This window comes from Camellia sinensis, chromosome 10 (genome assembly GCF_055761805.1).
Source record: "Camellia sinensis isolate YWXY chromosome 10, ASM5576180v1, whole genome shotgun sequence".
NCBI classification, from domain to species: domain Eukaryota; kingdom Viridiplantae; phylum Streptophyta; class Magnoliopsida; order Ericales; family Theaceae; genus Camellia; species Camellia sinensis.
The window spans coordinates 130,040,717-130,052,579 of NC_138970.1; the positions used below are offsets into that span (position 1 = coordinate 130,040,717).

The 11,863-nt window shown below is 31.2% G+C and overlaps 1 protein-coding gene across 1 annotated transcript; it reads right to left on the reverse strand.

Annotated features, from left to right (window-relative positions):
• Positions 1–479: 479 nt before the first annotated feature.
• Positions 480–8,972, reverse strand: LOC114265762 (beta-amyrin synthase-like). The gene is made up of 17 exons (XM_082892293.1): positions 8,694–8,972; positions 7,686–7,896; positions 5,826–6,011; positions 5,552–5,641; positions 5,263–5,460; positions 5,067–5,151; positions 4,797–4,963; positions 4,374–4,676; positions 3,116–3,235; positions 2,847–2,969; positions 2,635–2,733; positions 2,292–2,348; positions 2,006–2,196; positions 1,570–1,747; positions 1,344–1,424; positions 1,165–1,248; positions 480–992 (listed from the first exon to the last, which is right to left on the reverse strand). The coding sequence occupies exons 2-17, from the start codon at positions 7,890–7,892 to the stop codon at positions 867–869; spliced, it is 2,295 nt and encodes a 764-aa protein (XP_082748419.1). The 5' UTR covers positions 7,893–7,896; positions 8,694–8,972; the 3' UTR covers positions 480–866.
• Between the last annotated feature and the right edge of the window lie 2,891 nt (positions 8,973–11,863).

An 11,863-nucleotide genomic window follows, 5' to 3' on the forward strand; every position in this document is an offset into this window, starting at 1 on the left:
TAAGAGATTTTGAGTCCAACAAATATATATATATTTTTAAGTATGCAAAAACTATTATGAATTAGATTTGATTTTGTACACAAATTGAGACATGCTCCCCCACCATTCAACTAGCAACTCTATTTAATTTGATACATCATGCATGGGGAGCTTTTAAGACTTTTTCTTCTAATTTTTCACCAATGAAACTAAATTATCTCTCAGAAGCATAAAATGATATTGATGTAGTTCTATTCTTTGGATCTGGCTATCCAAACATAGCTTTACAATGTCTAAGGATGAAATTGACAAAACTAAAACTTTGAATAGCAAATTGGTACGAAATGCAAATTTTAGGAACATTTGAAAAAACAAGTATCACTCCCTTAATAATTTAGATGATAGTTCAAAATTCGATCATTTTTACTCAAATTTGAAACTTCATAAATGAAATTGATATATTAAAAATTAAAGGACTAAGAATATTGTTGCATATGACAAAAGGACAAATACAAATATTTTATTTATTTATTTTTCTATTAATGTCTAATGTGAAAAGGGCTACAAGGGGGCAGCCCTCCCCCTTCATTTTATTTATTACTTAAAATAAATAAGAAAGTGTCATTGAAATTAAACAATCTTGATGGGTACAATTTATGTTGACACGGAGGCTAATAGCCATGGAGGCAAAATATCACTATTCAATTGCTCTTATTAACATACAAAAACAGAACAAGCATTTAAACCCCTTGCATATTACATTAGACCCAAAATCACTAGAACAACAACCTCCCAAGATGAGTAACCATTTTATTTGTTTTGTGGAGAGTGGTGACAATAGCTGCATGAGGATGGCAAGATTAACTTGAGCTGAGAGAATTTTAATTTTAATTTTCTTTATTAGATGGCAATTTGACTTTGTTACGGTATTCTGTAAGTGCCCATAACGGAAATATATTCCTATAGGCTGCATAATGCAACATGCAATTCTTCATGAAAACTCCGGTAATTTCCTGTGTTTGTCAAAAAAAGAAAAAAGAAAAAAGGGAAGAATGTAAATTGATGATAAAAAGTAAAATAATATTGATCGAAGAACTGAAATTTTTGTTTGTCCTCTCTTTTGTGTATTAATCATATTTATGACAGATGGTAAAATTGGTTGTGTCGTAGAGAATTGATGAATACCTCTTGAGGGAAATCTCCGTTTTCCATTTGGGAATTGATCAGCAACTTTGCAGCACGATGTAGAGGTCTTGGGTCTCTCTCAGCCTAGTTAGTTATAGAATTTAAAGAACATCACAAATTTTGTTTTGAGTATTGTTTGTGTTAATTTGTCGAGCATGTATATGTAGATGAAGTTTTACCTGGCCGGAATGAATTAGACCCATCATGGCCCATGAAGTATGTACCAAATTGGCTCGATTCTCTTCTAGTGGTACATATTTCTGTTGTGACACAAAGAATATAGAATTAGTTAATTAATTATACATGGAAATAAATGAATTAATAATTAAAAGAAAAAGTTAACTAGCTACTATGCACTGATTTTGGTTAAGGATTCATATTTTGGAAGGAAGTTAAAAAATAAACCTTGAGGGGACTAGAAAGGTAACTCTCTCCCCAACCTCCATTGTCTCGTTGGGACGACAACAAAAATTCAACACCTTTACGGATGGCTACACAATTGTTGTATGTCTTCCCCGCTGCTACCAACCCTCCCAGCGCAAACCATGTCCCATACGTGAAGCAAACCCCCCAATTCCCATACCTGCCACATTCACATTCACAATTACATAAGAGAGAAATATAGCAGGTTCAAACAAAACTAAGACATGTATTCTAATAATGTGAGATCAATTCTTTTTCATTATATTCTGCTCTGTTAATAATTATATGCTCAATTAAATTAAATAAATTCATATAATTTTTTATACTATTGCATCTGATGCTTGTGTAGGCTTTTCACCCAAATATTTCCATTTACAGTAATTATACACACGCAGAGAGAAAGTTGGGAACAACATACCATGACCCATCTGGCAATTGGATATCTTCAAGGAAACAAACAGCGTTTTTGATGAAAACTTCAATCTCCATTTTGCGGTGTCCTGGATATAATTTCATGAATAACACAAAAGCCTGGATTGATGCTGCTGTGCATTCTACATACTCGTGTTCAATTACAATATCAGCAAAGGTCTCTGTAGGATTAAGAATCTGCCCAAACAAAAAAAAAAAAATTCAAAATTGCAAATTAAATGAAAAAAGGGTGTTTGTGCTTGCACTGCAAAAAACGCATTAAGAAGTATTACCTCTAGCCAAGACCCTGCTTTTACTGGCTCCCAAGCTGCTAAACCTCCAGTTTTACTCTGTAAACATTGAGAAACAAAAAAAAATAAATAAATAAATAAAATAAAATAATATATTTTTCATACAATCTCAATGTACGCATAAAAAATCTATACAAATATTATGTAAAAAAGTGCATTAAGAAGATTTTAACTATTTTATCATTATTTATATTTTAGTGGCAATTCAGTGAGCGGTTTTTAACATGACCCTTTCTTTTAAACCATTTACTAGAGCTGTATTAACAATTAAGAAAAATTGAGTGCGCTAATGCGATTGTACAATTTTAAATTACAGAAGTGTTACCTGTAATGAAAGAATGACATTCACAGCATCATACAATCTTTCAGTCTCATGTTTTTCACCAACAATTTCGGGTGGCAATTGAGACAGCAACAGACAACACTGGAAAAGGAAAAGAACTCATTCATATTTACAGAACTAATATCACAACATCAAATTGTACTTTAAAAAACAGAAAGAGCAAAAACAAAAGAAACAAAGAAAGAAAATGTCACCTTAAACCCTTCTGCTGTGCAATCTGAGACTTGCCAACCGTGATCTTGATCAGAGAAAGTCCAAGATCCTTTAGAAATGTGCCTGAACATCTTTTTAAAATCACCAGAGGGGTTGTCCTTCACCTTTGAAATTGAAGGATAACAAGAGAAAGAAGCAGGGAAGAACGAATAAAATTGATTGTTATTATAAATTATAATTTGAAAATAAACTCAAAAATATTTATAAAAAGAAAAAAAAAATTTGAGAAAAAATAAAATAAAAGATAAACCTGTGATTTCTTTATGAAATCATGGCCTTTTCTAAGAACTTCCCCTGTTTCTTCAAGCATATTACAAGCCAATATTGCTTGAACTGAAAAACCTGTGTCCCATTGTTGACTGCCAAAACTCTGCAACAAAATAAAAAAATAAAACAAAACAAAAAGAAAGGAGACATATCAGAAATAGAATGGTCCTCCATTAATTTTTATTTTAGTTATTTATTTATTTATTTTTACAAATAACTAATATGAATAACTAATATGTATCAATTTTAAGCAATATATAACAATCCCAATCAAACAATCAAGACAAATCGACACAACGATTTTACATGAAAAACCCACAATTAGGCACCTCCAATTGTGATAAAAAACCACAGGCAACAACCACAAAACAATCCACTAAGAAGATGTAAATGAATTACACTGGTATACTCTCAATTACCTAGCGAATCCACGCCCGAATTGAACCAACCTCTATGTGTCTCTTCCAACCCCGTCTACACCTTGGAATTGTCTTGACGATGAACCACTTCAGAATCCACCAAAGCTTCAGGCTCAAATTCTTCAGAATCCGCCGAAGAACAACTCTCTCTTTTGTGTAGAACAAACAAATAATCCTTTGATGTGTACTTCTTAAACCATGAGTTGAATACTCAATAAAAACATAAAAAAAAACTAGCAAAATATCCCCAGATATAAACCTTAGAACCCAAAAAGAAGATCTAGAGAAGTAATCTTAGATTTGGACTGAAACACGTATTTATAGAAAATTGTCCCGCGATCTCCGCTTGAGCGTCAAAATGGCCGCTCGAGCGGACCTACGCTTGAGCGCGGAAAGTTCGGCTCGAGCGGAAAAAAACAACATCCAGTATTTTTGCAGGCAAACAAATTTCTGAAATCCAGCATTCTCCGCTCGAGCGGGGGAATGTCCACTCGAGCGGACAGGCAACTTGGAATGTATTTTTGTATTTTGCTTTGGGGACGCTGCCCTTCGACCTCGCCGTGGCGCTGCCCTGGACCCGCCAAGGAGCGCTGCCCCCTGGACCCTCGCGAGCTGACCGAGCAGCTCGATCCCCATCATAATCAGCGAAATGGCAATCTTGAAAGTATTTACATGACAAACTTCTCTACAAGGCACAATTCGGGTTGGATTCGCATCTAAACACTCATAACCTCACTAAAATAAAAAGTGCGAAAATAAGTACAACTGAAAGGAGTTTTGTCAAACGGAATTGCCAAGAATAAAAACCTAACATAGTATTACCTGCATTTTAATTCCATCTTCAGCAACCCAGATGTAATCTGGGATCCTAGCAAGATGCTTCTTATAATAATCACCATTAGGATCTTCCACCCAACAACAAAGCATGCATAAAACCTTCTCGACACATCCGATGGTAATGTACCGACTAATTTCATCTTCATAGTGGATGTGCTCCATTGTCTTTGCAAGTGCTTTCTCTCTCAATTTGTTGAAGGGCCAACGCGTAAGCAACGGCTCTGTTGTTATGTACAGACTATCCCACATCAAATCCTGTATTAGAGGACGCTGGTGATACAAATCTTCCTGTAATATAATGCCATGGCACCACCACCCAGTAATTTGTTACAAATTCATTAATTTCAACAATAAGTTTAAAAACACAGAAACTAAACAGGGATATAGTTATGGAAAGGATGGACATACCTTAGCACAAACATGCCGGTATTTCTTCCAATTAACTTCACCATAAGGTTGAGAATGAAGCTCTTTCCTCAATTGTTTAACAAGATCAGTAATTGGTCCAACAAATCTCTTCCCGTATAGGTATGACATTGGCATGTAAGTCATCCTACAGTAGCACCACATTTTTGCTGCATTCAAGTCATCAATATAAAAAGTTATAAGCTTTTTTTTTTTTTTTTTTCAAATGTAAAGTTTAACATAACAAACTTAAAAGTAGATCAACCTAAATACCTGGATGCATAGGAAGATAAGAAGGCAAGATCCAGAACTCTGGTGGCATGGGGATGCACCCTGACCAATCGAATAGACCAAATATCTACACAAAACCAAATTAAAAAAATAAATTACATAAATTAATTATTTTAAAGATGATGAATAGGATGAGATTGAGATTGAGATTGAGATTGAAATAGTAGTGAGTGAGTACCGAAAGCCAAGTCTTTCCCCAAGAGGGAATAGCAACCACACCACCATGATCATGGATCCATTTACGACCTCTTTCAACAGCATTGTTACGACCACCAAATGGGCCATCTCCCAGAATTCGCATGCATATGTAGCTGAGTACAGTACAAAACATTATGCTGTGCCCTTCTATGTGGAATCCCCATCCTCCGTCTTCGTTCTATAGTCATCAATTATTTATTAATCACACCAATAAAAAATCACACTTACATACATTCATACATAAAGATTTTATCATATATTTTTTATACTTGGTGGTTGTATACATATCGAAGAATCTCCTTTTTGTGTTCTGGTGAAAATGTTTCGTCCAGATGCCCTGTAATATACAAACACATCACCTGCACCACCATGTAGTACAACCATGTATTAGTATGCCTTTCTAGATAGTAATTTTACAAGTACCAAATTCAATCATAAAATCGGACACAAAACACTTGTCTCATTGTGCAATCTTTCTTTCTTTCTTTTTTATGAAGTATGAAAAAAAATTAAAATTGGGAAGTGGCCGGCATGCATGTATACCAGCGGAGGAACAAAGAATAAGGGGCCGGCATTCTCAGCAGCCCAATGGCCATCTTTGGTCTGCATAGCAGAAAAGAAGCGTAGCGCCCTCTTGAGGGTGATGTTGGCAGCCTCATACGTTACATCCTCGTCTTCACCAACCTTCACTGGCGGTATTGTTTGTTCAAAATTATTTTCCTTCAACATCTGCATAGAAATGGAAACACAACATGATTTAATTGTTAGATTTAAAATTTAAATCTAATAATTTTTTTATAAAAAAAATTATAATATATTTTTAACCAGTTGATAGGAGATGGTGTATTAATCAACCCGACTATGGACTTAGAACCTTTATGCTGTGTTTGGTTGAGAGATTTGAGGAGGGATTTGGAAAGGGAAAAGGAAAAGTTAGGTGAAATATGAATAAAATATACTTACATTTCACATAGTTTCACACACCTTTTCTCTTTTCCTTTCCAAATCCCTCCCCAAATCCCCCAACCAAACACACCATTAATCTCAACAATTCTTGTGTTTAAGCCTTCCATTAAATGTCTGTCAATAAGTAGTTTGAGATTAATACTGATATAATCAGAAAAAGTTCATTAGTTTAGGCAAAAAAATGATTAAATCAGCTCAATTTTTTTCTTTTTTCAAACCAAATGAGCACTAAACAGGAAAATAGGGAAATATATCCAATATTTGAATGTGCGAAATTAAATAATTAGATGTGATAAAAAAAAAATGATACGTGTAAAGCATCTCCAATAATCACTTAAAACACATTTTTTTGTTCCCCTATTTTGAGGAGCCAAAATTTAAAAACATCACTATAACAAATATCCTAACTTATTTTGGATTGTCCTTCACCCTCCTTAAAAAAAAAAAAAAAAAAAAGCCCTTTCCTAAGAATAAAATATCATTTTTTTCTCTAAAAAAAATAAAAAATAGTATTATGACACCTGAGATAGGGCAGTCATAAAGAACAAATAAATATATATATATATATATATATTTATAATTTCAATACCCTTTCTCCCTATCTCAAAATATTTTTTAAAATATTTAGATATCCTTTTCACACTTTTCAATACTAACAACTCTCTAATAGGTGTGTTATGAATTTTTCTTTAATTAAAAAAAGAGAAAGCGTAGGAATGAGAGACAGTAGAAAATGACTCTTTAAAATATAAAAATCCACCTTTTCATCATAATTTTAGGTAAATATTGGCCTCATTTGACAATTTAACTCTTTGACTAAAAAAGTCAATAAAAAAATACTTATCAATTAATCTTATTAATTAAATTTATTTATTTATACATCTTAATTGATTAATTTATTTATAAAAATTAAAAAGAATGGATAAATTTATCAGTAGAACTTAATAGCTAATAATTCTTAAAAGTAAAACCTATTAGTAATTTATCAAAAAAAAAGTTTCAAAAAATAAAAAAAATTACTAAAAAAATTAAATTATAAACACAGTCATTCTTTTTTTTTTTTTTTTTTTTGAAAAATATTTGAAACTCTCATTTTAAGGGATTCTCATGATCCCAAATGATTGTGATTGGTCATGTATGTTTTTGTCTTCTATCTGTCTGACACGTGTGTATAGGGTCATGGGGTTAGAGTGTTTGTGGAAATCTTTATCATTTCTTTTTTTCTTTTTTAACAAAGAAGCTTAAAATTTTAAAAATTACTAAAATCTAACCCAAGTGAGATCATAAGTAATCTTAGAGATGCTTGGGCCTTGAGAATAAATTATTTTAATAATTTTTTAATTTTTTATAAAAAAATATATAAAAAAAATTAGAAAGAGCGATGTCATAACTATTATAACAAGCTGTTAATTTGATAATATGAGAGAAAGAGAGAACCTGAAGGCGGAGAAGAACATCGCCGCTAGGCTTGACACGAGAGTGGTTGAGAGTGAACGATTCACGAGCCTTTTCAACCTCAGCTCGTTCTTCAGGTGTACCGTAATTTGGATCAAACTCCCATATTTGACGCCCCACAAAGTTGTTAGTGTTGGATAGGTATGGCTCATATGGACCCCCTCCTTCTGCTACCTTCAACCTCCACATTCTCCTTAGTATATAAATTTTTTTTACCATTTTTGTCACTTACATCATTAATTCTATCAAAACTTTAAATGAAAATATGTGGAATGGATAGAAGAAATATATCACATAGAAAGAAAAGATTGAGTGCAAGAAATGAGTTTTGAACTCAATACCTCTTACAATTAAAATTGTTCTAAAAATTTAATTTATTAAGATATGTGTTTAAAAAAAAATGACCCATGTCTATTAAAGAAAAGTAAAATCTGATAGATTTATAAGTACCCAATACCGAATAAGATCTCTCTCACAAAAGCTTCATTCAATAGCTTATCTTTCCTCTACATATGGTAAAAGTAGCTATCAAGAGATCTAACAAATCTTTAACAACATATACAAACATTTATTCCTTCTCTTTCCTCTACACATGGTAAAAGTAAGTAGCTACAAAGAGATCTTCTAACAAAACTTCAAATATACAAACATTTATTCCTTCCCTCCACTTGGTTGTTTGAATTGAATGGTAGTGGCTTTGTCATGATTATCACCACTTCTTTAACTACTAATAAATTTCACAAATATGTTTTATTATCATTCAAGTGGATCTTGTTTCAATTTTTTTTTTTTTTTTATTATTACATAATACATCAGTTAATAAAAATTTTATTAAATTTATATAACTTTTTCATTTTTGTAGTCAAAAAATATCTTCAATAACTGAAGTATTTGCCTCTAAAATGCCAAACCAAAAGAAAAAAAAAGAAAAAGAAAAAGAAAAAAAGAAAAGCCCAACCAATCTTTGGGAGAGAGGGAGAGTTGGATTACCAGTTGTAGTTAGGCACTTGAGTCGGCTGAAAAAGTTATCTACTAGTTACTTTGAGATTTAGTCTAGCACTAAGAGAGAGAGAGAGAGAGAGAGAGAGAGAGAGAGGACTAGAAGATGAGAGAGAGGAGGTGGTGGTAGAGAAATTGTGGTTGGCCAAAACACAAGTGCGTGCCTATTGAAGAGAAAAGAAGAGAAACACTCATTTTATATATAGGGAGGGAAAAATCTAGTATTAAAGTATTTACAATGGACTTGAAGATGAGAGAGAGGAGGTGGTGGTAGAGAAATTGTGGTTGGCCAAAACACAAGTGCGTGCCGATTGAAGGGAAAAGAAGAGAAACACTCATTTATATATAGGGAGAAAAAAATCTAGTATTAAAGCATATACAATAGACATGTTAGCGAGTATGTTAGCGCCAGTGGTTAAGATTTATAAGAGACACAATAATTTTTGAATTCATAGTGAGTGTGTTAATGGAATGGATTAGTGTCAGCTATTAACTTCTTTGTTAACTGTGGCTAACTTTTTAGCTAGCAAAAGAAAGAGAAGGGATGTGGGAAAGAGAGAGAGTTGTGTGTGTGGGGAAGTCCTCTCGAAAGTCTGGCCGAAAGTCTACCTGAGACATTCGGACCTTTCAAGAAAGGAAAAAAGAAAAAAAAAAAAAATTGGGTCTGACCGGTTGACTGGCTAGACGTCCGGCCAGTCAACCGCCGGTCAACTGATTTTTTTTTTTTTTACTTGTTGAGATTTTTTTTGGGCTTAAAATTTTCGATTAAATTAAATTATTTATTTATTTTATTTATTATATATACACATATATATTCTTAACACACACCTGAACACACCCCTTAACATATTTATTGTACCACCACTTACTCTTTAAAATTAACAAACTCTTTACACATTTTAACATATATTTTTATGTCATATTTTTATTACTTTTTTATCATAAATCACACCTTAATATACTTTTTTAACCATTCACTGTGAATGCTCTCATATTCTACATTTTGGTAGGCTTTTGTTGAAGTGACCCTATGTGTATACAATAATGATTCATACTATTAAAAAAAAAAATCACTAATTACACTAATACATTAAGGATGTCACCAAAAAAAAAAATAAAATAAAAAAAACAAAATAAAACAAAACAAGACATTAGTGGTGCTATTAGAACCCCACACTCCTCTCAACCATTTTCCATTGGTATAAATAAAAAAAAATATAAAAATAAAAAACTCTTTACATTCCACATGTTGGGGTTTCTTTGACGTAAGCTTCCCATGTGGTTTTTTTTTTTTTTTTTTTGACTAGCACGTAGTTCTTAATTAACACCGTACAAAGGATACATTTAGGGTTGTTTGGTATGACTTAAATAAATATATTTTTTATCTTTTTATAAAAAGATATGCAGAAAAGTAAAGGAATAATGTGATAAAAAAAAGATAAAAAGACGGATTATTTTGTGTATGCCAAACTTGGTCTTAGATTTTTTATTTTTTATTTTTTAAAATGGTTAAAAGTTAATTTTTGGGAGTTTTTTTTTTTTTGATAATTCTCTTTTTCATAGTTTTATTCTATCTAGTTCATATTCTTTTTGACTATTCTATTAAATCTTATTTAAGGTAAGAAGACTAAAATACCCTCAATTTCTCCTACCCTTATTAACGTTGATATTTAATGTTTATTATTATTATGTTTTGGTAATTATCATATATCAGGATGTTGACTGTCATTATATTCATATTAATTTGAAATGAATTTTTGTTATTGTGTTGTCAATTACATGACGTGAATATTCACATCATGTATTGAAATGAATATTCACATCATTATATTTATATTAATTTGAAATGAATTTTTGTCATTGTGTTGTCAATTACATGATGTAAATATTCATACTAAAACATACGAATGTGAACATTCACATCATTACGTTAGATGAGAGAGAATGTTCACATATTGTGAATAAGAATGTGTTGTCAATTAAAAATATAATGAATGTTATTTTTAATATGTTATCAATTAAAAATAAGAAAGTGCACATGTTGTGAACGTTCACATCACTATATTAGATAAGAAATAATTTTTTGAAAATGTGTGGTGAACGTTCACATCAGATGAGAGAGAATGTTTACATTATTTTTAATGTATTGTTAATTAAAAATATATTCATATCAGATGAAAGAGAATGTTCACATTATTTATAATATGTTGTCAATTAAAAATATATTCACATTATATAATAATATAAAATAATAATATCAATGTTATTTAATTTGTGAATGAAATTTCCTATGCCTTAGTCATTTTCCTTCTCTCTCATCCCCAACATTAAATATCAATATTAAATATAAGGTCATAACAGTCTAAGAAAATATTTTAAATTAAGAAAAATAAATTTATGGAATAAAAATATAAATACATGGAACTAAGTGGGTTAAAAAATTCCTTTACGGACTTCTTGGGTTAGAACACTTCTAAATGAGATTTATCAATAAAAATCCTTTACTTTTTTTAAAAAAAAATGTGTAAAATAATAAAAAAAATAAATGTAACTAAAAAAAGTTAAAAAATTAAAAAATTAATTTTTGGTCAAGTTTTCAAGATATGCCTAAAGTTAAAATCTTGCAGGTCCACTAAGATTAAAAATTATTTTCTTTTATGTTTTTTTAATCAAATGGTTAGGTTAACTTACGTGTATTTCGTTTAATTCTAAAATCATGAAGTTAACGATCAGGTAAATACCAAATGGTCCCAACAAGTGACTCGAAATTGAAATTTTAAATTTTATTATCAAATTTTTACAGCTCGACGAGCCCTTTGAAATTTTGCATAATTTGTATGCAATTTAAATTTTGTATATGCATGAAAAAAATCTAAAATTCTCGAAATATTGATTTGTGATTATGTTTCAATGTTAAACAGTGAATATCAATCACAATCAACCAATCAATAACAAATCGATACAACGATTTAATATGAAAAATATCACAATTGGAACACCTCCAATTATGATAAAAAATTATGGGCCAAGGTCATAAAAATAATTCAATAAGAAGACAAAAAATGAATTACACATGAATACCCACAATTACCTAGCAAATTCATGCCGGAATTGAACTAAACCTGATGTGCCTCTTTTACCACCGTCTTCACCTCGAAATT

What these genes read in the sequence shown, in the direction of transcription:
- LOC114265762 (XM_082892293.1), bottom strand. Translation starts at nt 7,892, where the DNA reads ATGTGGAGGTTGAAGGTAGCAGAAGGAGGGGGTCCATATGAGCCATAC. An exon ending in GCACAGCAGAAGGGTTTAAG is followed by an intron (nt 2,734 to 2,846) that starts GTGACATTTTCT and finishes TTCCTTTTCCAG; the next exon opens with TGTTGTCTGTTGCTGTCTCA. An exon ending in GTCTAATTCATTCCGGCCAG is followed by an intron (nt 1,249 to 1,343) that starts GTAAAACTTCAT and finishes ATAACTAACTAG; the next exon opens with GCTGAGAGAGACCCAAGACC.